The sequence below is a fragment of the Trichophyton benhamiae genome (assembly GCF_000151125.1).
Source record: "Trichophyton benhamiae CBS 112371 chromosome Unknown contig00070.0, whole genome shotgun sequence".
NCBI lineage: Eukaryota > Fungi > Ascomycota > Eurotiomycetes > Onygenales > Arthrodermataceae > Trichophyton > Trichophyton benhamiae.
Window position 1 is genome coordinate 393,126 of NW_003315101.1, and position 26,933 is coordinate 420,058.

Sequence of the window (26,933 nt, forward strand, 5' to 3'; positions counted from 1 at the left end):
TGAACTAACTAGCTAAGTTAACTAACTAGTTAGTTACTGAGTTCACCAACTTGAGTACTTAGTTACCGGCTAGCGAGCTAATACCTAACAAGTTAGTTATGCCCGATCGGGGAGTTGCTCGTATCCGAGCCTCATTCACAGCCTCACACAGCCGCCTTCTGAATACGATGAATATCCCTGTTTTCTCTTTAGTCTCAATCGAGGGACTCTTGACTTGGGGTATAAAATGGTGTAATGTGCCATGCTATCCGTCTGGGGTGTCTTCCCAACTCACCGAAAAACCAGCCAGTTGATGCATTGAACCCCCTTATTACTGCGGATATATCCTCCACATATACCATACAACGGAAAGACTTTAGCGCTTGTCATTATGACTGCTTATGCTATGGACTCGAGGAAGTCGGCAGAGCTTCAAACTGAAGTCAACCAACTATCCGAGAAGGAAATGGAAATTCTCAAATCCTCCGCTGCGTCTGATACAGATGTGGAAGGCGAGGCACCACCTACATACTCAGAGTCCACAACGATCGCACCCCCCCGGAGTATAAATCAAGCTTTTACTCCTGGACGATCGCTCTATATTAGCTCTCGCGGAATTGGCATGATTCGTTTCCCAACCCCGTCATCGGAGTTAGAGATCGCAATCCACAACCAAGATGGATCATTAGCCTATGTGTCAACCAGGGACAAGCTCTGCTCAGGAGATGCAGTTCTATCATCCCCAAAACTCGGCAATTTACTCAGTACCACCTACTTCTTTGGGCCTGGTCGCCATCCTGTCCTCCGTCAGCTATATCCAACACCATTTAATGGGGGCAGCCCTGATACAAACAAAGACATCACTGTGGCTGGGAAGTTTATCTCTCGAAGTGCTGATTTTGAAATGCCAGATGGCTCAAAGTTTGAATGGAGATATGTTCGACTGGGCTACGATGGGGGTGGTAGAAGCAAGCTGCTAGTCCTTGAGAAGATTGAAGGTGAAGGAGATGGATCGCGCACGAGAGTTGCGCAACTCCTTCGAACTAAGGAAACGATTCCGCAAGGGAGTTCAAAGCATAGAGCCGGGTGTGGTGGAGAGTTGGTCCTGGATCAGGATGCTCACCTCAACATTGACGAAGCTGTTATTGTTGGAACCTGCCTGTTGATGTTGAAAAGAGAGGTTGATCGCAGAAGGGCCATCCAAATGATGGTCATGACTGGCGTGGTTGCTAACTAGTATTAACGTGGGGTGGTTCTTTATTTCATTGTCTTTTTAATTCATTCGTTTCCTGCTCAATAGCCATGATTGAACCTGAATTCTTGGTTGTAAGACTATCTCCTTGGTTACCATTACTGTATACACTTCCCTTCGATATTGATTAAATTAAATACCCGTTCTATTACCCAATATTATCAGTTCCTGAGAATACTGAATGTGGTTCATCAATTTAGCTGCATATAGACAATCTTAGCAATAAGAGTATGAGATATATCAGAGTCTACAGCAGAGAAATGGTGCAAGATTAAGTAGAGTGTGTACGGATAAAAATAAAGATATTTAGTCGGCAAGGGAGGCCACTCGTTTCTCATGGGCTGCCTTAAGTTTCTTTATAGCATCAACAAAGAGCGCATTAGAAACATATACCGGCATAACCTGAACAAATATTTTCGCCATCCAGTGAGGGAAACAGCCTGAAACAAATGTTTCCCTATCTGAGCCAACTATTTTCAATGCAGAACGGGCAAGTGAGTTAGAATGGGGGACCATCATTCCGTCCTTAACAATGTGAGTGGCGCTCCTAGTCTCACCAATTATTAGGGCCTGGACATTGATATCTTTCCCCTCAATTTTCATTTCCATGCTTAATGAGTTAGAGAAAGAAGCAACAAATGCTTTGGTACCAGCATATACACTGATATAAGGGGATCCATGAGCCCCAACGGACCCCATGTTCAGGATTAAAGAAGGCAGCCGTTTGTTACTTGCAGCCGTCATAGAGGTAGAGTGGTCCATTAATGGGATAAGGATGCGCGTGAGTTGTACCATAAACCGGAGATTAACGTTGAGTACAACGTCAATCTGCTCCCCAGTATAGGACTCGTAGGCCTGATAAAGACAAGAAGGCGGTAGGCAACCCATCCCGCCAACATTGTTAATTAGAATCGAAATGTGGACGTCTTTCAGCACCTTGTGTAGGTTAGATAGGGTAGACGAGTCCAGTAAATCTTTCGATGCATCACAGACGAATTTGCGGGTCTTGATGGTTGGGTACTGATTCTGTAGGTCCTCGGTTATAGCCTGCAGTTTCTCGCTATTTCGACCGTGGAGGATGAGGTTAAAGCCACTTTTTGCTAGCTCATAAGCCATGGAACGACCAACTCCATCGGTGGCTCCGGTAACAAACGCATATGTTTGTTTGCCATCATGTAGGTACTTGTGTAGTTTTGATGGACGCAGGAACTTGTATGCCACGGAAAGGAGATTCACAACGATACAGACGGTTGTCAAAATTCCTATACACGCAAATACTCTTTCCCACACCATGATTTCCAACTCTGAAGTTTTAGCCGATAATCCTTGAATAACTGGATGCTTTGCGACTTGCAGAGGGGTTGAAGTCGAAAGAAGCTCTTTGGTAGGCCGATAACTAGTCTCTTTAGAACTTAACTAGTTGTACTACTTAAAGTTAGTCAGCTAGTCAGCTAGTCAGCTTAACTTGCCTGGTTAACATATCAATCTGGCAGTTATACACCAGTATTCTGACCTCACGATATCTGATTGTCGGTAATCAACGCTCTGCTTCTAAAACAATGACCAAGCAGCTTTGGATACGCACAGGGTGCGTAGTATATGCTTTACTATTAGCCGCAGTTAGTGGAAACTCCCAGCCCCTGTCATGATCACCCACGTGACCGTAATCTGACGTCACTAGGCGCGCGTTTCTTAGTTAGACGCGTTTCATAGTTAACCGATCAAACTTGGAGAACGCGTTTGTCAACAAACATTCAACGTTGATAACTTGGTCAGCCTTTTCGGTCAAGCGACCCAAGGAGTTTTTATTTCGAGAGCGCAGCATGGCTCGATCAATACGGAAGACTCAGAATGAGCTTACAGTATCCACCGGTGGGAGTTCGGACTGGCGGTCCCTGGACAATGAGTTGACTGAAACGGGGCTGGACGCAGATGAGAGCAGTGCATCTACAGGACAGAAAATCGCGGATGGTTTTGAAAAGGATTATGCAATTGATATCTCGTCCTTACTTACGCCAGTACGACCCAAACCCTTTCGCAGCCTACCCAATAATATTCCAAAAAAACGAACAAAAGATTTTTTATCCAACTCGCGGTCCGAAGGGCATTCAACCACTGCTCACCATATCAAGCACAATGTTAACACTAAGGACTCCGAAGGCCCCAAAGCGGCGCTTATCCAAGACACTTTGTCACGCGGCCTGGCTGACAAGAAACCCTATCCTCTCTATCCATCACAACCCACTTCGGATCTTAACATAACTGCTGAATTACGAAAACTCTGGGATAAACCTACTTTAAAACCACATCCATTTCCCCGAATACCTGACAGTTCGATAAAGCCCAATATTAAAGAGCCACCAAGTCTCAATGATCGAGCCCGATTCCATAATACAACGAAGACCAACAAGACTATTCCAAATCCCTCATCAGGACGGAGTGGCTCTAGTAGATTCGGCGCAAGGATAAAACATATCGATGGAACGAGTGATACCCCAAGAGCAGGTAGACGACGCTTTCATCCCAATTCCCCTTCATCACCTATACACTCTGAAATGCTGTATGATGATGGGACGAGCTCCATCATACATACTTCAACGGGCATTTGCCCACCTATAGCTCACGGCTCAAAAAGGCTAGTAGCATCTACTCCAGGTCTTCCATTACCACATTCCCGCACCGAAGGCCACAGTAGTGATGGAATACACTGCCCAAGGCCTTCAACTCAGTCTTGCAATGTACCCGATACATTCTGGAATGGTTGGGATCACTGTTACAATAGCTCAAAGACTGCGTATCCGACACCAGTTCATCTTTTTGAGAGTGATACTACCACTTCAAAGTTTGCAGACAGTAGGCCATCCAAGCAGGGCCTGGGGTCGATACCCAGGCAGAGGGCTCCTTTACGGGATCTTTCAAGTAATGGGTTGAAGATAAGGGACACTCTTAGGAAAGAAGCTCAGACACGCCGTGCTAGCCTTGCCAGCTCACAGAAGGAAAATCTCCGCCCACGAAAACGGTCCAGAGACACCCGGCAAAATAGTCCTATAGGCGGAGGAGAAGACTTTACTAGAGATGTTTCTGAAATCTTTACAAATTTTGCTGATACTCTTACTGGAAATCATAAGGTCCCCAGCAGCCCGGCTTCCGATAGCAACACAGGTCACCATGGAAAGCAAGCAACACGATTCCATCGAAGTAAATCGAATGGCAACCATGACTTTTTGTCCTCAACCGACGACGTCTCTTCGAATTTAGATTCGAAACATTATGATGAAACTGGAACTGTGCTGCGGACTCCCGAAACGAGCCTCTTGCCATTTGGTGCGCCTGATACCACTGCAGATACCTATGCTGGTGATAAACTGCGACGCTCCTTACCACGAACTGCTCGGTTCTCTCGATCTCGCTACTCTACCGCTTCAATCACCGACTTTCATCCCGCAGGCGTGGACTTAACATTGACTGTTTCTACAGACATTTCGTCTACTCCATTTGGTCAAGGAGCCACCGTAGATAATACTCATCATAGGGACACTGATAAGCCGCTCGACATGTTATTTGACCTTCAGTCACGTCTACAACGTTTAGAGATCGAAAGGGAAAGTCTGAACCAGAGTATCCGACAACTAAACCGTGAGAATCTTGCACTGTCTGGTAGAGTTCAGGTTTTGGAAGCAGCCAAATCCACTGGGGGAGTAGGAGGAGAGGAATTAAACAACGAAGATCTCAGCATGCATATTCTCTTGCAACCCGTTGGAAAGGGCAAAAGGTCTCCAGGCACGCAAGCACAAATGCCAACCAGCGGTGTTACAGGTCTATGTGGCCAGGAAGCCACACATGAGAAGACCTGTCGTTTCCAGGACGGAACTGACGTCCTGGAAGATACAGACCTGTCTACAAGTACGGCAAACGCAGGGGAGTCGGTCGATCCTATCAGTGGTTCGTTAGGTGAAGCACACGTGGACTACACCATATTAACCCTAGTCGATGTATGTCTGTTTGCTATCTCCATTCCATAAGAATTCAATTGCTAATCCATTTGACAGGATCATGAAGTAGAAGAGCTGAGAAGAAGCTTGGAAGCATCACGGATAGACCGGACAGCCGGCAAAATCCATCACATATCCAGCGCTAAGCATGACATCTCCATGTCTCCCCTATCTCAAGTTCTTGCGAATATCGGTGTTGGAGTAGAAAAGGAAGAATATCATTCTTCTGCTAGCGAGGAAGACATGTGCACATTACCTCCGATTAAAAAATGGGTGCGGCGTGGATTACAGAAAGATGTCTAATGTCTACGGTTGTTCACCATTTGAAGACCCTGACGAAACCATTTCCAGGGTCTCTCTTTTCAAAGTAGAATGGTCTGTCCAGTAGGATAGTATTCGTGGGTCCAGTATATAGCTTGCTTGCATTTGCAATCTCCCCTGCACGATATGCAACGCCTGAGACGACGTCGTACTCCTTAAATTCTGAATACGTACATAATTGCCTGGGCCGAGGAACATTCGCCTATGAAGGCGTTTGGACACAGCCATTGTATTTGGGGCGAGAATCATTTTGACTGGGACTGCAGGACGGTATGTTGGACTTTTACCGATGGAGCCTGCTTGTGAGCCTGCCTGTGGCCATGTTTAGTAATCAGCAGTACCTTGAAGGTTACTGTACTCCTGGTCAGTAGGTCATTGTTGAGCTCCGTATAGGCTCATGCCATTGCCCCATGATAGTTCTGTTTCAGCCGGGCGATTGAAAATAGCTCCCAAGGTTGTATGGCATGCCATTATACAGGATTCTTGTTGCTGCTTCCTGTTTGGTCAGTGGTCACGTTAAAGCTAGACAACTAAGGAATTTATGACAAGCTAGAACACATCATCGCTGTTCTTTGAGATGGTTTCCATTCCCTGCGCCCGTCGTTTGGCAGGCAATGAAGACGGCGTAGAAAGCTTTGCCGGTATTTTCTGTGCTGGTGGTGTTCCTCTCGACGCCGGTGCTGCGACTGATTTGTCTCTCACGGGTATCTCCTCACTGACAAAACAAGCAAGGCCTGCAAAGGCCTCTAGGAGCGTCCTTTCATAATATTCTCGTAAATCATAGCCACCAGCCAGAACCCTCGTATCCTCACGTAGCGGGTCAAGATATGTTGACGGGTAGTGATCACGGAGTTCATAATAGTCACGGCTGTTTAGTGCTGCAGCACCGGCAAACGGATCATACGGCTTCTCTGGTTCAGGAGTCTTGATCTTCCTTAGGCCCTTAATCAACCCTCCACCGGCGGCTGCAGCATTGCCTGCCCCGGCAGCCAATGGGCCTTTGTTCGCGCTCTCTGCAGCTCGTAAGGCAGCTTGCTTCCGCTTCAACCTCTCTTCCTCGCTGCGTCTGGCGGAAGATTTCTTCAGCTGATGGGCTCGTTCAGACTCACGGGCAACTGCTTTGGCCTCCTCAGCATCTCCAGATGCGAGGCGGGAGATTATATCCTCGCGACTGGCAATTTTGGCCTTCCTCTCGTTCTCGTAGTCCAGCCTGGCGGCTTCACGTCGCCGACGAAGCTCCTCCTGCTCCGCGGACTGATGAAACTCAAAAGACTCATTCTCCTTTCTGGCAAGGTCCTTGTTATGACGAATAGAGGCAGAGTTTTCTGCGGAGTACTGGGCGAGTTGGGCTTCCGTTTTGGCAACGTCGATGTCATTTACGAGATTGGCTATAATCTCCTCTCGTTGTTCAAGGAAGTCATCCCATGCACGTTTATTGTCGAATTCTTCTTCTCGTCGGTTCAAACTGCGAAGGTGTCAGCGGTTACCAAGGTTGGCTGGAGACTTCCTGGGGTGACACACATGCCCATTACCCGTTTTCTGATATCGACTTCCCTCTCAACCGCAAGGTCCCCAAAGGTTTGCTTCCGGAATTTATTTTTCCGCAGGGTTTTTCGGCAGCCGGCAACTGGGCAAGGAGCAGGGCCTGAAGAGAATATGCGGTCGACACATGACTCGCACATTTTATGGTAGCATTCTGGGTTGATGAGAAATCGCATGTCCGGATTGAGGTATCTGGACGACTTGCAGACGGGACATACTTCTATATTAGATATCCGTGCAGGTATTAGCTACCTGAGATGTGGTGATCGGAGCTGCACAAGGTATACGTACCGTCATCGTCTCCCCTCTGGAGGGAGCCGTTTGCTCGGGCTGGCATGGTAATTGACGTGGCGCGCAAGCAAGTACGCAGGGCCCTTCAGGAGACAGATGGGCAGGTAGCAGGGCCTGGTAGCATCGAGGAGTGCGCCGACTGCAGCGCCCGAGCAGCACAGAGGAGAGAGCTGGCGTCGCTTGCTTCAGGTTGCCAGGGAGGCGCTCGTAACCAACTAAAAAGCCTCTAATCACGTGATAGCGACATGGGAACCCTCGGGACTTTTCCTGGCCCGAGCTCCCCGGCGATGCTTGTTTGACTATCAGATCTTCTTCGACTTCATCCTCGCGGGCGTTGGCATCAGGGCAGGCCATGGGCGCCTTTGCATCCGCCAGCGTTCGACGGTGCTCAACCGCTGCCGTCACGCGCTCCGCCTGCGATGCCACGGCGGCCCGGTGGCATCTCCCGCCCAGCTGCCTCGCCCTGCTGCGGGCGGCGTATCGCGTCTGCCAAACCTCAAACATCCCTCCGTGCTGGTCTCGGGTCCAGCCATCATCCACCCGCCAAGCTCAGGCAATGGAGTCGGGTTTTCCCACAAGGTTGCGCTTGGCTCGTGAACAAATGGCGAACGAGACATTTCGAACAGAGAGAGAGAGAGAGCTTTGAGCGTGATCAAAGGGCGCCCATTATTTTCTTGCTTTGCGCCTTCGTGGATCGTGCCTCGGGACGAAAACGATGTTCCCATCAAAGGCAGCGTCCTCGACGACAAAACACAAGGAATGGAGTACCCCACGCCAATATGCAGCCCTCTGCATACACACTCTACAGGGTGGAGAGAGAGAGAGAGAGAGAGAGAGAGAGAGAGAGAGAGGAATAGTCCGTGTACGCGGTATTCCTGCATATAGATAGCTGCTCTGTGGAGACTACTCTCTTCTATGATTTTTTTTTCCACCCCAGGAGTTGGCTGTAACCTTGGGGGTGAACGCTCTCCTGTTGCTCCAATCCTTTCAAGTATGCAGCGCAGGACGCTACATATAAGAAATCTCACTCTTCCTTCCTCTTCATTCTCACAGACAGAATTTAATTATACCTTTTCCAAGCCAGTGAATTTTGTCCTTGGAAAAGATGGCTCGCTTCGCTCTGCTTTGCCTATACCTGGCGCAGTGCTCTCTCTTCGTCTTGGGACAAAGACACTCTGGCCCTGTGACTGTTCATCCAAGCATTACTGCTGCTGCCGCCGCCGCACAGTCAACCGCAGTTACCGGATGCCATAATCATGGCCCTCAAACGTGGGTGATCATAATTAGGGGTTCATCGTGGGATCTTGGCTGATATGTACTCCAGATTCTGTCTAGATGGATCTGGTGCGGAGGTGCTTGTATCTGGTACGGCTACAGCTACAGGCCCTCCTCCTCCCCAATTCACGGATTGCCATAGTCACGGCCCGCAAAAGTAATTAGACATCCAGCCCCCCCCCCCCCCTCCCCCTTTTTTTTTTTATACACTGTTCCCCCCTATTCTCTCTATTATAAGATCTAAGATCAATTCTGACTGTTGGACTGCCTAGATATTGTGTGGGACCGGACGGGGACGAGGTCCAGGTACTCTCTGAAGGGTCTTCAGGTGATGACCATGGCCATGAAGAACACGGCCACGAAGAACATGGTCATGGAAAAGGTGGACATGAAGGCCTCAACTGTCATTTCCACGCAGGAGTAGAGTAAGTCTTGAGATACCTATGAGAAAGAAAGAAAAAAGGTCACCTGCTTACAGCTGTCAGGCACTGTATCCCAGAAAATGGATCTGAGGCACCTCCTATGTCTTGTGATCGAGTTGATCGAGATTACAATATTCCTTACCGTATTGGCTCCCTATTTGCCATTTTAGTCACAAGCGCAATCGCCGTGTTCGGTCCCGTTTTGATGCAGCGATTCTTCGCATCGACTATGAATATCTTTGTGTTCACAATAATCAAGCAGCTTGGCACAGGTATCATGATTGCAACTGCTTTCATCCATGTTGGTATACCCTTTCAACAAAGCTAGGAACTACGTCTAACTGCATCTAGCTCCTAACACACGCGGAACTCATGTTTGGCAACCAATGCCTTGGCACTCTTCAATATGAAGCCACCGCGACATCCATCTTCATGGCCGGCCTATTCATAACCTTCTTGATCGAATATTTCGGAAATAGGATAGCCTTGTCACGCGGTAAGAAGCATCCTCAGGGAGACGATATGGAACCTTCCGCGACTTCTAGCCACACCGGCCCAGTATCAGGAACAAAAACTGGGTTAGATTCAGCAATTGCAAACCTGGGTCACAGTCATGGCCATCAAGGTTTCCCGGACGATAAGATTAGCGTTTTTCTCATGGAAGCGGGCATCGTTTTCCACTCAGTCAGTGAGTTAAGCCACATTCCCATAAGAAATAACATGGCAACAAGCTGACAGCTTTTAGTCCTCGGTGTCACACTGGTAGTCTCAGGTGATTCAGGATACACTGCTCTATTCATTGTGATAATCTTTCATCAGATGTTTGAGGGCCTGGCTCTGGGCTCCCGAATCGCTGATCTAGCCAACACGAACATATCTACCAAACTTGTCATGTCCTCTATATTTGCCCTCATCACACCTCTGGGTATGGCCATTGGTCTAGGCGTCCTTCACTCATTCAATGGCAATGATAAAAGCACTATCGTTGCCATAGGTACCCTCGACGCATTCTCTGCTGGTATACTTGCGTGGGCTGCCATCGTTGATATGTGGACTCACGACTGGCTTCATGGAGATCTCAAAGATGCTAGTATTGGCCGAATGATGACCGGTCTACTGGCTCTCATCAGTGGTATGGTTTTGATGGGAGTCTTGGGTAAATGGGCATGATTTCCATAACTTTTGAATCATCGTTTTTCTCTCCGTCCAGCAAACTTTCGTTTTAAAGTTCTGGCTATATACATTATAGTGCTATCACATGCTTATTGTGTCATTTTATTAGAGAATAGTGGATTAGTCATAAAGAAACTGATGACGTAATGATTAAATGTTACAATTTAAAGATTAAGCGTTTCATGCACGTGATTTGATTTTATGCACGTTCGATTTCAACTTGAACCTCGATTTTTTTGTTTTCGCTTTGGACTTCACCACCTGTTAACTTTATGGTCTTATATTCGTTGTTTTTAACCATTATATTTCAGTATGGCTGGCTCAAATGAACCCCTACTGAGCCTCGAAGAAAAACGAGTGGAGCTAGAAAAGCAAATAACAAATCTTCAAACCTCAATCTATCATTGGAAAATTTGGAATGCGGAGTATGACGGTTTGAAGGAAGAAATCTTGTCATTGCCAGAAAACAGTTCTCGCGAGCAAATACTTGAGGTGGGGCGAAATTTCGAAGGGTCTCAAGTCACTGAGAAAGAAGTGCGAGCCCTGCTAGGAGAAGGCTCCTCTGGACCTGTTGTATCAAGATCACCTCAACAAGTCGCCCGTGCGATTGACCGGAGGATTGACTATGTTCTGGAAAATATAAAGACTCTTGAGAGGCGCGCCACCTCCTTGGAGGATAAACTAAATACTCTTGTTATGGAACAACCTGATGATGGACTAAATGAAGAAGGCTTACCCATTACTGATATTGTGGAAAAGTTGGATGAAGATGGAAATGTTATTTCAAGCTCAACTACAATGCCAGGAAAGGAGACAAACGAACTCCTTAATGCTTTGAAGAAAGCCGGGTTGGAAGTACGTGATGGAAAATTGAACAAAGAGAAAGTAACAACAGAGGTGAAAGACTCCTCCGTTTTACTAGCTTCTAACACAAATAAAGCTGAAGAATCACCTGTGCCTGATACCAGTCGGAACAAATCTATACGGGCTTCTGAATCTGATGTTATGACACAATCTCCAGAGGAAGTTGAATCTCAGGCTCCTGATACTTCTGCCCGAGAAAAGGATGGTACCACTTCTTCATTACCCGTAGCTGCTCCAGACTCTACGTCAGGGATGGGACCTTTGGAATCAGACGGAACTTCCACCGATGTTGGAGAGAAAGAGTGGCCGGCGATGGCTGAGGTTGATGGAGATACGCCGGAGGATGCTGCCTTACGCAGGGAGATGCTTCAATATGGACTAGAAGAAGTGGGCGCAATTGTTGCGGAGCTAGAACTTGATGAAGATGGAAGCGAATTTTCCATTGATGATGAAGATTACGATCTTGACGCAGAAGATAGCGAGGATGAAGATGAATATGGACGAACTACGAGAAAGGTTTTGGATGACGATTATATCAAGCGAATGCGCGAGCTCGAGAAAAAATTGAATGCTAAGAGCTTACAAAATATTGGCCCTGATTCCAGCATCCTACCGTCAGATGTTCGAACTCAGGTTGACCAAGCCCCGTCTGCAATGAAGAAAGGTCCTGCGAAAAAGAAAACAGTTGCATTCGCAAAAGAACTCGATATTGCTCCTGAGCCATCCCCCAAACCGCCACCCGCGCCTACAAAAGCCAAAGCAGAAGTTCTGCCTCCACCTATTCAGGAAGAAGTGGTCGAAAGGTCAGGGGTTGCTAATATAACAAAGGAAAGGAATACTGAATCAGCAAAGAAAGTTTCTCGCTTCAAGAGTTCTCGGAATGCCGAAAATTCTAGCCCTGTAGGCACAGCTACAGTCATCCAGTCCACCTTAAAGCCTGCTAATAGCAGCTCTTCCCTAAATTCAAGAGCCCCAGTCGTTACTCCTCCGCTGTTTCCGGCTACCCCTTCAACCCCAAAGCCTTTCTCACACCCTATACCTGATCCAGATACCATTTCCTTGAAAGAGCACAACAAGGGTGGCATGAATGGGAAGAAAGCGAGTAATAAGCCACTAGCTGATGTCCTCGTTGAACGAACCGTGCATAGAGACTCCGTTGTTCCCCCCGATCCGGATGAGTTGGACGAAGCCATCCACAGGAGAGAAGTGGCAGCAGAGTTTTATAAACTACGAAATCACAAAATCCAGCAGAGCGGAGGGTTCCTTCAGGAGAGCGAGACTGAGTCTCTTGTTTCCTTGAATGCTAATGATCACTCGCAAGGTGAAAAAGGAAAACCAAAGAGAGTAAGCCGTTTTAAGGCTGCAAGGGCTAAATAAGTCTCTTTGAAAGACAATATAAATAAAAATAATATACCATATATACCACATGCCCTTACCATTAATTAGTGCATATTGTTTCTATCGCCGTTGGTGCGGTTATAGTGTAAAAATGCGCAAGGAATTTTCAAATGTCGCAAGACATCGGCCCGTATGGATCTCGATGCTCTTGTGGTACCTACAGACAGATGGAGATAAGTCCTTGTCAACTACCATCTGACTGCCGTGCATAAATTCCAAGATAAATTTTGTGAGACCTCTGGCTTCTCTCTCGTCCCTATTGGATGGCTCTGCTTCTTATGGGATCATTACGGGACTCAAATGAGATTGTCGTTGCGTTACTCTCTCTACATCTAAGTATCATGCAAGTCAGGTAGGGGTTATGAAGACCAGTTGGTTCGGGTACATATATACCCTTGGAAGGGATAAATAGGTATATTATTGGTTACGTCCATATCGTTGAACAATCATAATAGTCAGAAGGCATTATCATTGCCTTTGATGGGGGTATGGGTTGAATCCTCATACTTCCTCAACCCGAAAGGCCAATCGTACAACTGTCATCACTCGGTTCGTAATTCGCATAGCTACCTCAGGGAGTGTAAATCATGAAACCCTTGTGCACATAGAGAACCTGTTTTAAGTGCAAGGGCAAGAACTAAAGCATGAATCAAAAAAGTAGCTACATGAAGCCATCTTTTTGGGACACTCAAGTCCAGAACTGCGAGGAAAATAAGTGGATATACTATCCACGTCTTGACCGTGAGTGGAGCGCACAGCTGGGTAAGTGAGATTATTTTGATAGTAAGGAGGGTGAAATTCATTAGAATTGGTATGATAGGCCGGCTTCGTAAAATGTGGCCAAGAATAGGGAACCTGCTTGGAGGAGGGAGGAGAAGACGATTGCTAATGTTGTATAATCTCCGATTACGGCCCTCGGGGTATTCTCGCACAATGCGAGGAGATGTGGCAGTAGATCGGACAAGAAGATTGGTAGGTTCTCTATTGGTATGGCCGCCTCTCCGGTCTTCAACAGAACCCTCTGATTCATTGGATATGGGTTGGCTTGAGCTTCCGGTCACAAGCGCATCAGAACGGCCCATTGCGTAAGGAAGGTCTAATGCTGGGGGTGCTCTCTTCACGGGACTATGAGACCGCCGTGACGGTGATCCTGTAGCCGGGCTATCTACAGGAAGTACTCGGGCAGTAGGTTGTAAGTCCGTAGGGGAAGGAGATGTCCTATGAAAACGGCCACTGGAACCACCGGTTTGGATACCGCTCAAGACATCTTCCGCAGTTGGTCTCATATCAGGGTTCACATCCAGGAGACGAGTTAAGAAAGAGTAGAGCATATCAGGAAGGTCAGGTCTCATCCGCCTTGCGGCATCGAATCCTGCCCATTGACTAATTTCAGCACGAAGAAGATCGAGATCTTCTTTGTCCTCATCAACCACATCTGCATTACGATAGGGAAGCTGGCCAAAGCAAAGGAAATACAGAATCATCCCGAGAGAGAAGACATCTGACTTGAAGCTGAAGTTGCCAAACGGACCGCCGGGTGATACTCTTCGAAGCACTTCGGGTGCGCAGAAGGAGATGGTGCCTGTAGTACCGGTGGAGTTGCGGACGGTGTTTTCGAACTGGACTTCACCGAAATCACTGACCAATACCCGAAGCTCACGGCCAGTTTCATGCAGGAGGCAGTTACTTGGCTTTAGGTCACGATGGATATAGCCATTGACGTGTAAGTAACGGAGTCCCGAGGTGATATCTTTGAAGAACGAATATATTTCCTCCAACTGGAGCCGCCTTGGCCCACTGGCAGCGCTTGGTAGCTCTGGCTGGCCTCGAGATCTGCGCCGTAGTCGAGCCTTGAGCTGCTGTGGTGTATCTGCTGCCGTCTGAATCGAGCCGCAGATATATTTTTGCAGGTCTCCTGCGTTGCAATACTGCTGTAGAATGAATGCACACGGTACACTTGGGCCAAAATTACTGAGCCTGGCGTTTTCTAGCCACACATGTCTGTATGAAACTAGATTCTGATGTGAGAGATGCTGTAGCAGTTGGACTTCAATCAACACTTTCTTCAGCCATTCGTGGTCATCACCAACGGGGACACGCTTGCAGGCATAGTGGCCCAGAGACACGCCATCCAGTATATGCTTTACCAGCAGCACAACGCCCTTTCCACCTCTCCCTAGTTCACGCTCTTCGACGAAGAATCTCTTGAAATAATCATGACTGAACGCAGTCGAGGAGATCCCGTGGGTGGTAGAAGGCGACTCACCATCCCCACCGCTGCCATGCTCGCTACCCGAAGCTGGCGTCCCTTCTTCGCGGCCAGGCGGTACTAACTGACGTCGGGGAGAGGAAGGAGAAGAAGGCGGCTGGTCTGCCGCAGTCGAAGGGGGGATAGTATTCTCAAGGAGTCGAAAGTATTCCGGGTTCACGAACCTCGACGGCGCTGCGGTGGCGGGCGTGGGCCCTCGGTGCGGCTCCTGCGAGTGCTCAGGGCTGCCATCACGCAGCGGACGATGACAATAAGGGCAGTCGGTTCGGTCCCCGATGTTCTCGACGCCTTGGTTCGCGGGTTTGAGGACGAGCTGCTGTGAATTCGGGTCAAACACGACAATCGCATCGTCATGGCGGCTGTTCCAAGGCAGGCCAGCTGTCAGCTTCCCATCCGCAACTAACTAGTGAACAGCGATGCGACCAAGCGTCGCTCTCCTCTCTCTACTTACAGTACGACGTCCCCTCCGCCGCTATAAGGAACAATCGACATGCTCCGCGAGTCGTGGTCGGCCATCCTTATGCAGGCTCTAGCAATTACGTCAGGGCATCTTCGATAGATCGGTCGTTGGAGATAGCAGTTGGACGGTCGTGCTCCGGGCCTCTCTCGGCCAGAGAGAGCTCGTCAACGTAAGAAGGCCACGGAAGATGGGCACAAGCAGCTTCAGCAGCTTCTCTTGCGCAGTTATAGCTGAGCTCGACTGAGAAAAAGGGCCATGGGAGCAGCCTGTTTGTTATCAAGAGAAAATCAGTTCTAGTTTTCCCGGTTGCCCGGTGGTTTGTTTGTTTTCATGCTGTCCCGGCGGTGATTTTAGCTAACTAACTACTTAGTCTATAGCCAACGAGCAGTGGCAGGCAGCTTTGGATAAGTATAAAGAACAGACAGCAAACAGGCAGAGCTTATATCGAGCCAGTCCTGACTAGGGATCTGTGATATGCAGGAATTCGCAGTCTCACAGAGCTTGCTGCGTTGTGTCCCAGCTAAAGTCTTCCATCTAGAGAACATTGGCATTGCATGTATACGCAAATAGGACAAGTTAGACGATTATACAAACTGATAGAGCGGATATATCACTTTATCATAATGAAGTCAGGCAGAGCCACAGGATATACTCCGTAATAATGGAATCATCGACTTTGGCTCGTATTTTCAACAAGCGAGACTTGGGGGGTGAACTACGTCCAGGAGACCCAAGACCGAGCAGGAGATAGATAAGTGAGGAACAGGAAGGCGAAGTTCCTTCAGATGCGTGTCCCCTGTCTCAGATGGACATTCGAGTTAGGTGGTCATCGGCGTAGTATGGTCGTTGGGCATGGGTGCTCTTGGAAGACTGCCCGAGAGCCAGCATCCCAAAGACAGGCCTGAAAGGGTATGGCGACCGTTCTTGATGCACTGCTAGTACGCCAGATATTAATGTTACTCACGGCGCAGAACAGTTTTTGATAGGGCTCATCAGTAGAGACATATCAGACGGGGAAGCTTGAAATACGGATCTACCCATTAGTTCAATTACCTACCTTATATCAACCGAAGGTAGTAGCTAAAGAGGAGCCAAATGCGCCTGAGAACAGGCTCGGATGTATTAAACATAGTAACCAGAGCAATGGCTATCTCCTCACTTATTATGACTTGGGCCCATATCTGTGAGGCGAAGATGTAGGCCATTCATAGGCTTGATCGTGAGCTAACAGTATATAAAGTGTTAGCGAGACACAGCATATCCGGGCAAGGGGGTGATAGAATTAGACTTACAGCCCCGGCGACCACAACCTGCTGGTCTGGATGCAGCATCTCAATTTTGAACTTTCCCACCATAGCTGCAATCAGACACTTCATCTCTGCCCTAGCAAAGCTTTGTCCAATACAACTTCGTGGTCCAAACAAGAAAGTAATGCTACTTGCAAGGCGGTTGTTAGTCCCTCCATGAGTCTCTCTGCCCTCGCCGAGCCACCTTTCAGGTCTGAATTCGGCTGCATCTGCTCCCCAGATAGACTGTGACCGATTGGCTGTTAAGATGGACATGTTAACCCATGTTCCCTTAGGAATTGTGACACCCCGAATGACGCTGTCCCTCTTTAGAAATACCGTTAGTCGCGAGGTATGTTATCAATGTGAGATAAACTTGAACTATAGCACTTACTATGGCAACTCGCAGCTGTAATGGCTGGATAAATAGGAAGGGGGGAAACATTAGTATAAGAAGCAGCAAAGGACATTAGCATCTTCACTAAGTTCATTGAAGACTTACCGCCACCGGCCAAAGTCTGAGAGTCTCGGACACGACCGCTGCAAGGAGTGGCATTGACTCAAACATTTGATCCGTGAGCTCATGTGGGTTGCACTGTGATAATGCTCCCTGAACTTCGAGTCGAAGTTTCTCTTGAATTTCAGGGTGTGTAGCAAGAAGGTACATGGCAAAAGTGGTTGATGTACTCGTAGTTTCATGACTAGATGCTGTTGTTAGCAAAGCTATCCTTCTAGGGGGGGTTGAATGAAAAGTCGTACCCTGCAAACAAGAATGTCAACATCTGGTCCCGTATATCGTCATCAGAAAATTCCCCATTTTTTAGAAGCACCGATAAGACGGTTGTGCTGTACTTGCCCCCTTTCCTAACTACCTCCTTTTTCTCTGTAACTAGCTGGTGACTGAGACTCAGCAGTTTAGACTTGCATGCTGCCAACGTTTTGTTTCCCTCCATGGGGAGCATGGCGGAAATCCAGCTCGGTAGTACCATGCATGCAACAAAGTATTTGATAAAATCCCAGGTTGGATCTAACATTCGACGAAACGTAACTGCGAGCTCATTCTGTGAACCATAAAGAGACTTGAAATCCTCGCCAAAAGCAGCAACTCCAATGATATCTAGATAACAATGAGTCAGAAGGTGTGGACATCTACATATATTCTCCTATTGGTTTTATATCCCTTACCAAGTGTCACCAGGGAGACTAATCTGTGGAACTCAATGGCACCGTCAGTGGCCTTTGACTCAGTCGCCATGAAGTCTGAGAATTCAAGAGCTTTAAGCCACATCTTCGGGACAAGTTCTTTGATAACATGGCCGAGAAAGGCTGGTCGAACAGACTTTCGTTGTGCCTTGTGCTCTGCAAGTTCGGCAGTGCCAATACCCCGTCCTATCATTCGCTTAACAAATGCAGTGCGTTTAGGCGGTTTGATATCTTCTGCCTATTAGTTGAAATGCGGGTATATAGGACAATAATACACGAAATGACACTCACAGTCATAACAGTGAGCGCTCAAGACTTCGTTGAATAAATTAGGGTCGGTTAGGACGACTGTATCACTTAGATGCAGTATGCCCTTTGTTCTTATCATTCCATAGTCTCTGGCATTGCGTTTATTGACAAAGTCGAAGATCCAGCTCCCCGGAATTGCACGATACATATAGGGTGTATGACCGAAGATGAGCCAATCTCCTGGTGCCATTGGAATGCTTCTCAGGGGACCAAAGTAATGATTATAGACTATCTTTTTTATCGCGACAGCCCATACCAGTAAGATAGCTGTATGGTAAAGGTATAGATAGGATGAACCTTTCATGGCGTCTGTCCCAAGGTAAAGCGATCCTAGTGGGGGAAGCGCCATTACGGCAGACATGAAGGCGTGTGTCCGGAGCGAAGTATCCATCGTGTCGGTTTGGATCTGTGCGAATATCAGGATTATTCCAGCACAGCATGTCTGGTGTCTCTGTGAATAGAACGAGAAGGAGGAGGCCTCATAGGGTATAAATATATGCTGTTCGGCGCTTGAGTGCAACGGCACAGCCGCAATGCCTGTCCAGAGTCTTGAACACGAGACTAGTTATCCATCCTGCCAGGCAATGCACCAGCTTGTCTAATAACCGACTGTAGCACATTCGACTGCAGTGTATTTATTAAACTGCGGTTACACGAGTTTCCATTCAGGCAGCCGGGCTCGAAGCCTTGGTTGAGCCCAAAATCCTCATCCAGGCCGCTTCTCCCACAACGGTGTCCATATAACTAAGGCTCATTCATATGGAGGAGGGGATCAGGACTGCTTGTCACGGCATCAACAGGCCGCAGCGACTCGCCAGCACAGAGTAGCACATTTCGCCCCTCGGCCTGGACACTGCATAATTCGCGAGAACTCGACCAACCTAGAGCAAGTTAGTTCGTGAGTCCAACCTGGCGGCTGAGAGATCACCATACGGTGGTCATAACTAGCTATCCGTTTGCATCCAGCATGCCTTTAGCGTGACAGGGAATAATAACCAATGAATAATAGGCAGATACAGATACATGGTTGAGTTGAGTTCTCCATGACTTGGGCGTTAGAGCCGCCTGCAACCCGGCATCGAGAACTTCTGCCCTTCTCCCGCCCCTTTTCTAAGTAACTACACTAACTACCACAACACTGGGCGGCTTGTTGAGCCGAAAATCCTTGGGGACCTCTCTGTGGACACTGCATGGGACACACGAAGCACATACTTACACCTGCTCCCCTTGAAACGGACTGCCGATCATGTTGATGGCTGGTGACAGACCTGGCCTTACCCCTGGAGCTAACTAGTCAACTAGTTAACACACGGGCAAATTTCAGAGCTTCAGCTTCCATGATGAAGCAAGGGTCTCTGTCAAAAGGTCCCTTCGATTATGAACCATTCTCGCAGCAAGTCCGAGGAACGAGCTCCCAAGTCAGGGCCATCCTTGTCGTGGTTTTGTGTATGCACCTTGTAACTGTCCCTCAGATGTCTCGCAGCAATCCTGGCTTATATCTTAGTTACATTGTTTCAAATAAGGCCCGGGATATGACAGCAGTGCTGCATCTAATTCCTACGTTATTCCTTCAGCTGACACTATGTGCTGTGCAAAGTTATCTCGACTCTCTGCCACCAAAAAATGTCGAATACGGCGCAGTTTCTGGGTTCCCACCTTGGAGGCTTCTGGAGAATCCAGGAACGAGCAAGGCGCAGCATTGAACTATTGCGCCGTGAGACCATGCAAGGTCGCCCTAGAATGGCCACTGCAGGTCAATGCCTATATATCATCAGAACAACTTCTGGTTGTTTATCCGCATTCTTAATTTTGACGGGCCTGCTCGAGTAGCAAGAATGCTGATCGGTTCATTAACTTATTATTGCTATGCAGACTTTATTCCAATGAAAAGACAAGATGCAAAAACGCTCGCTAATTCGCACACACACACTGGGGAGAAGAAAATATCAGCCGATCCCTTCAATGAAAGGGAGAAGCTAGCGGCACCGAGGTGCACTACATTGCTATCACACTATATGTTCCTTAGCCCATGGAGCAGGACCTAACGGAAGCCGTACAGGAGTCATTTCGGGCGACATCAATCCTGCAGCTGCACAGTAAAACGCTATCATTCCACAGACAACACCGCATCCACCTCCGACTTTGTTTATCTGGATGCTCTGCTCTGGGAGTGACGTTGCGATAAAATTGGCTATGGCGGCGAACAGATATGACAGCGCAAGGAATACAAACACAAGCAGACACAAGATATTGGAATGCAGTGACGCAACCATGAAAACAATCGTCAGAAGTACCCAAATGATGAGGAATATACCGAGTGCGAATGTGTATGACCGTTCATCTCCGTATGCCTCACGTATGTGCAATCCGGGAATCTTGAGCATTGCGTAGGCCATCCAGTATGCGCCGTACGAAGAGTGAATGGTGGTACCCAGAGTATTGCCGGACCGGAACTCCATGAAGCCGACGATGATCTGGATCATACCTCCCATGAACAAGGCAAGGCCAAAGGCAGCTTGATCTGGACCAGAGCTTCCTCGTGGATTGGAGTTGGGCAGTCTATGATACCAATGACCACATTAGTCCCCTCTGAAGGGTTGAGAAGAAGTACGCCACAACCACAACCCTCCCCACTCTGGCACACACTTACCCTGCACCGCAGTTGTACAGCCCAACCACAATACTTGTGACCGAGAACCCGAAGAGGCCCAAAGGGGCTGGGTTGGCGAGCTTGCCGAAAGATGGCAGAGCTACATGGGAACCGGTTGAGGGTTTGTGTTCTTGCTGCTCATAGAGTGAAGACCACTCGGTCTGCGGCACCTTTGCGCTTGGCTGAGGGACGACGTTGGACATATTGGTTGGGCTTGTCTAGCTCGGCGGTACGGGACTGGTATACGGAAGAAAACCACAGGCTTTCCAGGCAATTGACAGAAGAAAGGCACGGGGAAAGGGAGGGCACAAGCAGGAGGAGCAGAAGGGAATAGATATAAACCTCCACTGCAATGTCGAGGGGTTATTTTTATATGTATTTTTTTTTTCGTGGGATGTCCAGGGTCAGTCCTATTTATCCCCTATAATTCTCTCGCTCTTCCGACTCGGCTTGCTTGGCCGGCCGGCGAGGCCTTCGCAGCTCCTGCAGCTTGTGCCATTAAACTTTCAACGAATATAAATGCATTATCTAGCGCGGAATGCGTTCAGTTCGCGATATGGACAGCACAGTGACAAAACACCGTGAAAATCATATCCACCAAGCGACCCCTTTGTGATAAGCAGGCACATCATGGTTTGTCTGGGAGTGGAGGTGGAGACTGTTTAAATGCTTGATCGGCTAAGCTTTCGCTGTTCCTTGGGATTCCGCAGCTGGATCCAACGAACCGCCGCCAGTCGGCTTGGGGAAACGGCATTGTTTGGCTCAGATTAATCTGGTACCTGGAAGTGAAGAAACAGGCTAATTGTACGTAGAGACGTTTCGTTTTGTGGAGAATGCATTTGTGTACGTAACTAATCATTGAGAATTTCATGTATAGTATGTTTGAGCCCCTTGTTCGCGGCAAGGACAGTGCCATCTGGGCGGAATTCCTGTCTCAAGTGGGAGACAGGCTGTATAGAGTAGTTCCGGCTACGGGCTTTGGCACTTCAGCGTGGCTTGCTAGAAATAGAGGGGTTTGGGATGAATCCTTCAGAGATTACTTGTGATTCATTCACTCCGAGCCTCGGTCACGACATTGTTGTTGACCAAGGTTGGGGTCCTAAAACCCGTAGGGGGAGGGAAGAGGAGCTGGTGTACTCCGTACTCCATACGATAGTAAGTAGCACCGTGGATAATCCCCAATTTTCACACTCTTCAGTTTGCTGGCATGAGCCGGTCCGGCACGGTAACGGATAGACATGGCTAAAGCTGTTGACAACCAACTTATATACCACATTAATGGAAATGCGAAACCTCACGAAGGATTAACGCAGGGACGCTGTAAATGAGGGAAGTCTCAGTATTTCCCTTTGTGCGCACATCATCGGCTGGAGTCTGTGTCTATTGGAGCGCCCCCATCTTCATTGTCTGAATCTTCAAACCCTTCAAATTCGCTTTCATTTTCGTTGCCGTCCGATCCGTTTTCGAGAGCCCCGGATTTGACGCTCTCCACATCATCCTCGCTCGCATCAGGGCCAGACTGTACTTCATCTCCATCGTCACCTTGAGCTTCATCCGCTTTCCTCTTAATGCCCATCTCACCTAATCGACCCTCACGTCCATTTATTTTTTCATCTCCAGCGTCATCAGCCTTAGGTGGAGGTGTATACCAAGGCAGCTTCCCACGAAGGAAGTCATTTATCACCATCTTTGCAACACTGTTCACGTCGGGCTCACCGCCCTTGAGCAGTCGGCCACCCTTCCTAGCCAGTATGCTCAAAAATTCAGTAGCATCTGTGAATCCCTTGATTTCATATGTTCTCTCAATGTGACGCTGCTGCGTCTTTTTAAGTATCGCGGGAATATACTGTTCTGGGTTTTCAACATTTTCCACTCGAACAACGCCACGTAGAAGGATGTCCTCCTCAGTGGCGTTATTGCTCGGGGGTACCACTCCAGGGCAGTCAATGAGGTAAATTCTCTTCATCAATGTGATATACTGCCATACTTTAGTCTCTCCAGGGATAGGAGCAACAGTGCACACTTTCTTCTTTCGAAGAGTGTTTATGATGGACGATTTTCCAGTGTTGGGATAGCCAATAAATCCCACTGATATTTGCTTGCGATCTGAATGGAGAATTGAAAACTGACGTAGTAGCTGGATCAACGATCCCTTGCCAAAAGAGTTGTTGATGCTTGCATGGAATGCAAGTGTAGGGTACTCCTTAGATAGAGCACGGACCCAGGCAGCCTAGGACCAGAAGTTAGTCAAATGCGCCAGGATATATATTGTGTATGTATATAATGACGGCGAAGGTGATAGACGTAGAGATATATGAAATGTTACTAAGAGAACAGCTATTATGTCCACGATGAGGTGGAAGCGGGACTCAACTCAAAACAAGACACACCATGCCCTTTGCGACGATGCCTTCAAAACGAAAGCAAGTCAACCTCGACTTCAGAAAGAAGCCAAAGTTACGGGGGGGATTGATCTGCCATAGCGGTAACAGACCGTCTTCCATTGTAAAAAACGGCAATAACTTATGCACTGGAAGCAGCCTTGACAAACGCGATGGCATAATTTGAGCGGTTCTGGGGCTGAAGGTGATATTTTAAAGGGATAATGCGGAAGGTGTATAAACTTACAGCAACGCCTGTTGGCACCAAGTCACACTTGTTTAGAACAAATATCAAATGTTTGTGTGGCGCTTCTTCCTGGATATATTTCTCGACACTTCTACACCGAGTGCCTTCGGGATCTCTGGCATCCAAAGCATGGACAATAACGTCTGAGGAGTCAATGACTTTGTACAGTTCATTCCAGATCCGTTTACTCTGTCCCTTTGAGAAGATCGGTTCTCTGGCAGCGGTGAGTTCTGCATCATCACCGTTGGTATCAGCATTGGCATCGCCTGATGTACCGCTGAGCAGTTTTGCCTGCTCTAAGCGATCCAAATAGCTGTCATGCATCTTTACTGTCTCCCCGGCGAGGCCCTCAAGAGTATCGACACTGAGCTTAACACGCTTTCTCTGTGCCTTGGGCCCAAACGTGTCACTGAATGGGGCATTTTCAACGGCAATCTTAGCCTTGTGCTGCTTCAGGCCATTTGGTGCATGGCCGTCCTGAATAAGACTCATTGGGAGTTTATTGGTTTTTAACAATACTTGATAGGGATCAGCTGCCTTTTCAGCAACAGCCTCTCGGAAGGAGCTCAGAGCTTCTTGAGAAATGACTCGAGTATTCCCGAACCACTTTCTGTTCGGTTCTATCCGGGCACTTGGCTTATCTCGAGACTGGTATGATGCGGCTTTGGTGATTTTTCCAGATGCGTTCCTTTGGGCCTTTCCATCCTTAAACATATTAAGGGTCTTCACTTTTTTCGCATCTCTATAAACACACACACACAACAGTTAGTCCAAGACTTAATAACATAACCACCAGCAAATGCCGAACCAAGAAATACTGGAGGGGAGAGAAATCCATACCTGTAGAAATTTTCGCCCTTGGTTCGAACATTGCCCATCCCATCATTACTCTTACCCTGGCGCTCTCGTCGAGACGCCTCCTTTTTGCCTGTACCCATTTTCACAGAGATGTAACAAGAAACTCTGCTACTACTGAGCAAGGAGTCTGTTTCGAGAGGCGCTTTGCAGTTTGAAGCCTCCCGTTGGAGTTGGTCGTTGGAGTTGACGCTGATAAAATCTTTTGACGGTTTAGAAAAAAAAAAAAAAAAAAAAAAAGTGTGCATCTGTGCCAAGACTTATCACCGCACGGGCCATGCTAAAACTTCTATCGCTTTTTTTTCTGTTTGAATCTTTTGGACGTTTCCTTCCCTTCCGTGCAGGCTGCAACGACTTGGACAGGACGGGAGTTCGCCGCAATTGACATTCACGATGGCATCCCTACTACGAGAGTGCAGTACGAAATCATCCATGGCACTATGCCGCTCCTACACAGCCCCCGGGGTCCAGTCTCGTTTATTCTCCTCGACTGCTCGCATGATGGTCGGTCCTGAAGCGCCAGGCTATATCGATGTACCACAGTCAATTCAACCAGATCTACCCCGTCGACCACAGGTCAAAGGCACTCTACCTGTCCCTAGAGAGCTGTTTCCATCCCGCCGACCAGATAAACCTACCGAATCATACATCGCCGATGCTACACCACTGCCGTCTAGCGACACTCCAAAGGTCGCACCAGGCCATCCCCAGTATGAACAGCTCGAATGGAGGCGGAAAATGGCTGGTGTTAGGAGGAAGCATTTGCGTGAAGGTCTTCTAGAGCTTCATGAACGCAAGAAATCTGCTCACCAGAGAATGGTTGCGCGAAGCAATGCCAAAGAGAAGCGTCGAACTCAGATCCTCAATCAACCAGAGCGAGATGATGACCGACTCACAGCCTCGACCACTGTTTCGGCGATGAAACCTTTAAAATGCAAAGTACTCCCAAATCCAGGCGCAGAAGAACGGTTGGCCCGATCTATGGCAAAAGTCAAGGAGATTCAGGAGGCTCGGCGTCACGACGTGGTGAACTCGATTCACGAGCTTTATTTGAATGCGCAGCAGTTTATCATCAACGAAGAGCAACTTAACGCCGAGATCGATCGTGTATTCCCTATTGACAACAACCCTGACTGGGCTAACGGACGCCGCACTGGAGAGAACATCTGGAACTTGGGACCTCCACCTACAATGGCTGTCCTAGGTAACCAGACGAAGGACGAACTGACTAAATGGGAGACTGTACAACGGCGAACCAAGAGGCTTGCTGAGGAACTTACTGGAAGCAAGATATGAAAATAGTGAGACACTCAGTGTCCCTGATATATCATGATGTAATCATAGCATTGATTGTATAGTAGATTTTTTTTTTACAATGGGGGCGAATTCAGGGTTTTCCTTTTTTTTCCTTTTTTTTTTTTTTATTCAACTTGCTTGCAATTATCAAATTCATTTATTAACGATGCCTACTTGACGGAATTCTCAATTGGAGCGCAAAGATAACTATGTTATCGGGTGAATGAGTTGATACCAGCTGGCACAGAGATGCCCCTATATAGCCTCCCTATGGATAGGGTGGTCGGTGTATCCCATGGCCTTTACATATATTTGGGCACTTTCAAGGACTCTCTTCTTACTATTGCCGATAGTCTCGCGGTCATTAAAGGCGCCGTGCACATGTTCAAAGTCGAGCGGCGCCACTGTTTTCCAGATGCGATGGATGGCATCTGGGAAGAGCGGTATCTAATAACAGCACCAACAGCGGTTAGTTCACCTGGAGTTGAGGGTTGAGAGAGAACCATATTCTATATGTCATACCAGATTCGGATATGACCACATAAAGGTATATGAAGTCGTCCCTGGCTGTCTATCAACGTGGTAGACGCCGCTGGGCACAACCATGATAGTGTCAGCAACCAGCAACCGCTTCTCATCTTCCCAGAACAAAACCGCGCTTCCCGGAAAATGTCCTCCGGCCTTGAGGATCTTAATTTTGCCGTCGAGAAGGCTCAATTGCTCGCCTTCCCATAGGATCTGATGAGTTCCAGTATGGCTTTGAAGATTTGAGCCTGCAGTCACCCTCAAGGGGCCACCGTCGCGGAAACGCTGGATCCATTGCTCATCCTCTGCTGAGTAGTAGACTGGACAGTTGAAGGCTTCCGCCCAGTGGATCGCCGTGGAGTAGAAGTGAGGATGGGAAATAGCGATTGCTTGAATCCCACCGAGCTCCTGGATATGGCGGACGGTCTCGCTGTCGATGTAGCTGATGCAGTCCCAGAGGACGTTACCACTGGGAGTACGGCAGAGAAATGCTCGCTGTCCAATTGCTACCGCTGGAACAGTGACGATGCTCACAAGCCCGGACTGCTCATATTCATGGAAGACGTGATATTTTCCTGACTCTTGCAGGCTGCGTAAGGTTGTCCACCATTGCCTAGTAACACAATGTCAGTTGCTTGGTATATAAAAGCAAATCAAGAGATCACTGATGGTTCGTATTTAGTTACCCCTGAGGAGGAACGTATTGTCGAGGGTCGTCGCATATTTTGCAGGACTTCACCGATGAAGAGCTGTACTGAGCACCACATGTTCCGCAGATTGGAAGATCCATCTTCGAAGATGACTGTTTATAAGCAGCAATGGGCAGTGACGGTGTTCAGTAGGATGTTAAAATCAACCAGAGCAGAGTTGTGGCACTGGCCCATGATTTCGTCCTTCGTCAGGGTGTGCAGAGCCTCCTTAAGTAGCCTCTCCCGGTAGGTAT

The 26,933-nt window shown here is 48.0% G+C and overlaps 13 protein-coding genes across 13 annotated transcripts; 5 read left to right on the forward strand and 8 right to left on the reverse strand.

The window, feature by feature from the left end:
• Positions 1-370: 370 nt before the first annotated feature.
• On the forward strand, positions 371-1,216 carry ARB_00330 (uncharacterized protein; the record flags this gene model as incomplete). The annotated part of the gene is made up of 1 exon (XM_003013466.1): positions 371-1,216. One exon carries the CDS (start codon positions 371-373, stop codon positions 1,214-1,216), a length of 846 nt encoding a protein of 281 aa, XP_003013512.1.
• Positions 1,217-1,537: 321 nt separating this feature from the next.
• On the reverse strand, positions 1,538-2,524 carry ARB_00331 (short chain dehydrogenase/reductase, putative; the record flags this gene model as incomplete). The annotated part of the gene is made up of 1 exon (XM_003013467.1): positions 1,538-2,524. The coding sequence occupies one exon, from the start codon at positions 2,522-2,524 to the stop codon at positions 1,538-1,540; it is 987 nt and encodes a 328-aa protein (XP_003013513.1).
• A 530-nt stretch (positions 2,525-3,054) lies between these two features.
• ARB_00332 (uncharacterized protein) lies at positions 3,055-5,526 on the forward strand (the record flags this gene model as incomplete). The annotated part of the gene is made up of 2 exons (XM_003013468.1): positions 3,055-5,223; positions 5,281-5,526. 2 exons carry the CDS (start codon positions 3,055-3,057, stop codon positions 5,524-5,526), a joined length of 2,415 nt encoding a protein of 804 aa, XP_003013514.1.
• Positions 5,527-6,093: 567 nt separating this feature from the next.
• ARB_00333 (uncharacterized protein) lies at positions 6,094-7,423 on the reverse strand (the record flags this gene model as incomplete). Its single annotated transcript, XM_003013469.1, has 3 exons — positions 6,094-7,009; positions 7,066-7,306; positions 7,378-7,423. 3 exons carry the CDS (start codon positions 7,421-7,423, stop codon positions 6,094-6,096), a joined length of 1,203 nt encoding a protein of 400 aa, XP_003013515.1.
• A 1,856-nt stretch (positions 7,424-9,279) lies between these two features.
• ARB_00334 (uncharacterized protein) lies at positions 9,280-10,244 on the forward strand (the record flags this gene model as incomplete). Its single annotated transcript, XM_003013470.1, has 3 exons — positions 9,280-9,375; positions 9,426-9,762; positions 9,820-10,244. The coding sequence occupies 3 exons, from the start codon at positions 9,280-9,282 to the stop codon at positions 10,242-10,244; spliced, it is 858 nt and encodes a 285-aa protein (XP_003013516.1).
• Positions 10,245-10,559: 315 nt separating this feature from the next.
• On the forward strand, positions 10,560-12,488 carry ARB_00335 (uncharacterized protein; the record flags this gene model as incomplete). The annotated part of the gene is made up of 1 exon (XM_003013471.1): positions 10,560-12,488. The coding sequence occupies one exon, from the start codon at positions 10,560-10,562 to the stop codon at positions 12,486-12,488; it is 1,929 nt and encodes a 642-aa protein (XP_003013517.1).
• Positions 12,489-13,075: 587 nt separating this feature from the next.
• On the reverse strand, positions 13,076-15,294 carry ARB_00336 (uncharacterized protein; the record flags this gene model as incomplete). Its single annotated transcript, XM_003013472.1, has 2 exons — positions 13,076-15,137; positions 15,230-15,294. The coding sequence occupies 2 exons, from the start codon at positions 15,292-15,294 to the stop codon at positions 13,076-13,078; spliced, it is 2,127 nt and encodes a 708-aa protein (XP_003013518.1).
• Positions 15,295-16,296: 1,002 nt separating this feature from the next.
• On the reverse strand, positions 16,297-17,920 carry ARB_00337 (cytochrome P450 monooxygenase, putative; the record flags this gene model as incomplete). Its single annotated transcript, XM_003013473.1, has 5 exons — positions 16,297-16,419; positions 16,531-16,851; positions 17,027-17,225; positions 17,284-17,641; positions 17,710-17,920. The coding sequence occupies 5 exons, from the start codon at positions 17,918-17,920 to the stop codon at positions 16,297-16,299; spliced, it is 1,212 nt and encodes a 403-aa protein (XP_003013519.1).
• Positions 17,921-20,042: 2,122 nt separating this feature from the next.
• ARB_00338 (transcriptional activator of ethanol catabolism AlcS) lies at positions 20,043-20,889 on the reverse strand (the record flags this gene model as incomplete). Its single annotated transcript, XM_003013474.1, has 2 exons — positions 20,043-20,595; positions 20,687-20,889. The coding sequence occupies 2 exons, from the start codon at positions 20,887-20,889 to the stop codon at positions 20,043-20,045; spliced, it is 756 nt and encodes a 251-aa protein (XP_003013520.1).
• Positions 20,890-22,046: 1,157 nt separating this feature from the next.
• Positions 22,047-23,079, reverse strand: ARB_00339 (uncharacterized protein; the record flags this gene model as incomplete). Its single annotated transcript, XM_003013475.1, has 2 exons — positions 22,047-22,916; positions 23,077-23,079. The coding sequence occupies 2 exons, from the start codon at positions 23,077-23,079 to the stop codon at positions 22,047-22,049; spliced, it is 873 nt and encodes a 290-aa protein (XP_003013521.1).
• Positions 23,080-23,209: 130 nt separating this feature from the next.
• On the reverse strand, positions 23,210-24,252 carry ARB_00340 (uncharacterized protein; the record flags this gene model as incomplete). The annotated part of the gene is made up of 2 exons (XM_003013476.1): positions 23,210-24,056; positions 24,155-24,252. 2 exons carry the CDS (start codon positions 24,250-24,252, stop codon positions 23,210-23,212), a joined length of 945 nt encoding a protein of 314 aa, XP_003013522.1.
• Positions 24,253-24,670: 418 nt separating this feature from the next.
• On the forward strand, positions 24,671-25,465 carry ARB_00341 (uncharacterized protein; the record flags this gene model as incomplete). The annotated part of the gene is made up of 1 exon (XM_003013477.1): positions 24,671-25,465. One exon carries the CDS (start codon positions 24,671-24,673, stop codon positions 25,463-25,465), a length of 795 nt encoding a protein of 264 aa, XP_003013523.1.
• Positions 25,466-25,720: 255 nt separating this feature from the next.
• Positions 25,721-26,780, reverse strand: ARB_00342 (metallo-beta-lactamase domain protein, putative; the record flags this gene model as incomplete). The annotated part of the gene is made up of 3 exons (XM_003013478.1): positions 25,721-25,912; positions 25,988-26,603; positions 26,677-26,780. 3 exons carry the CDS (start codon positions 26,778-26,780, stop codon positions 25,721-25,723), a joined length of 912 nt encoding a protein of 303 aa, XP_003013524.1.
• Between the last annotated feature and the right edge of the window lie 153 nt (positions 26,781-26,933).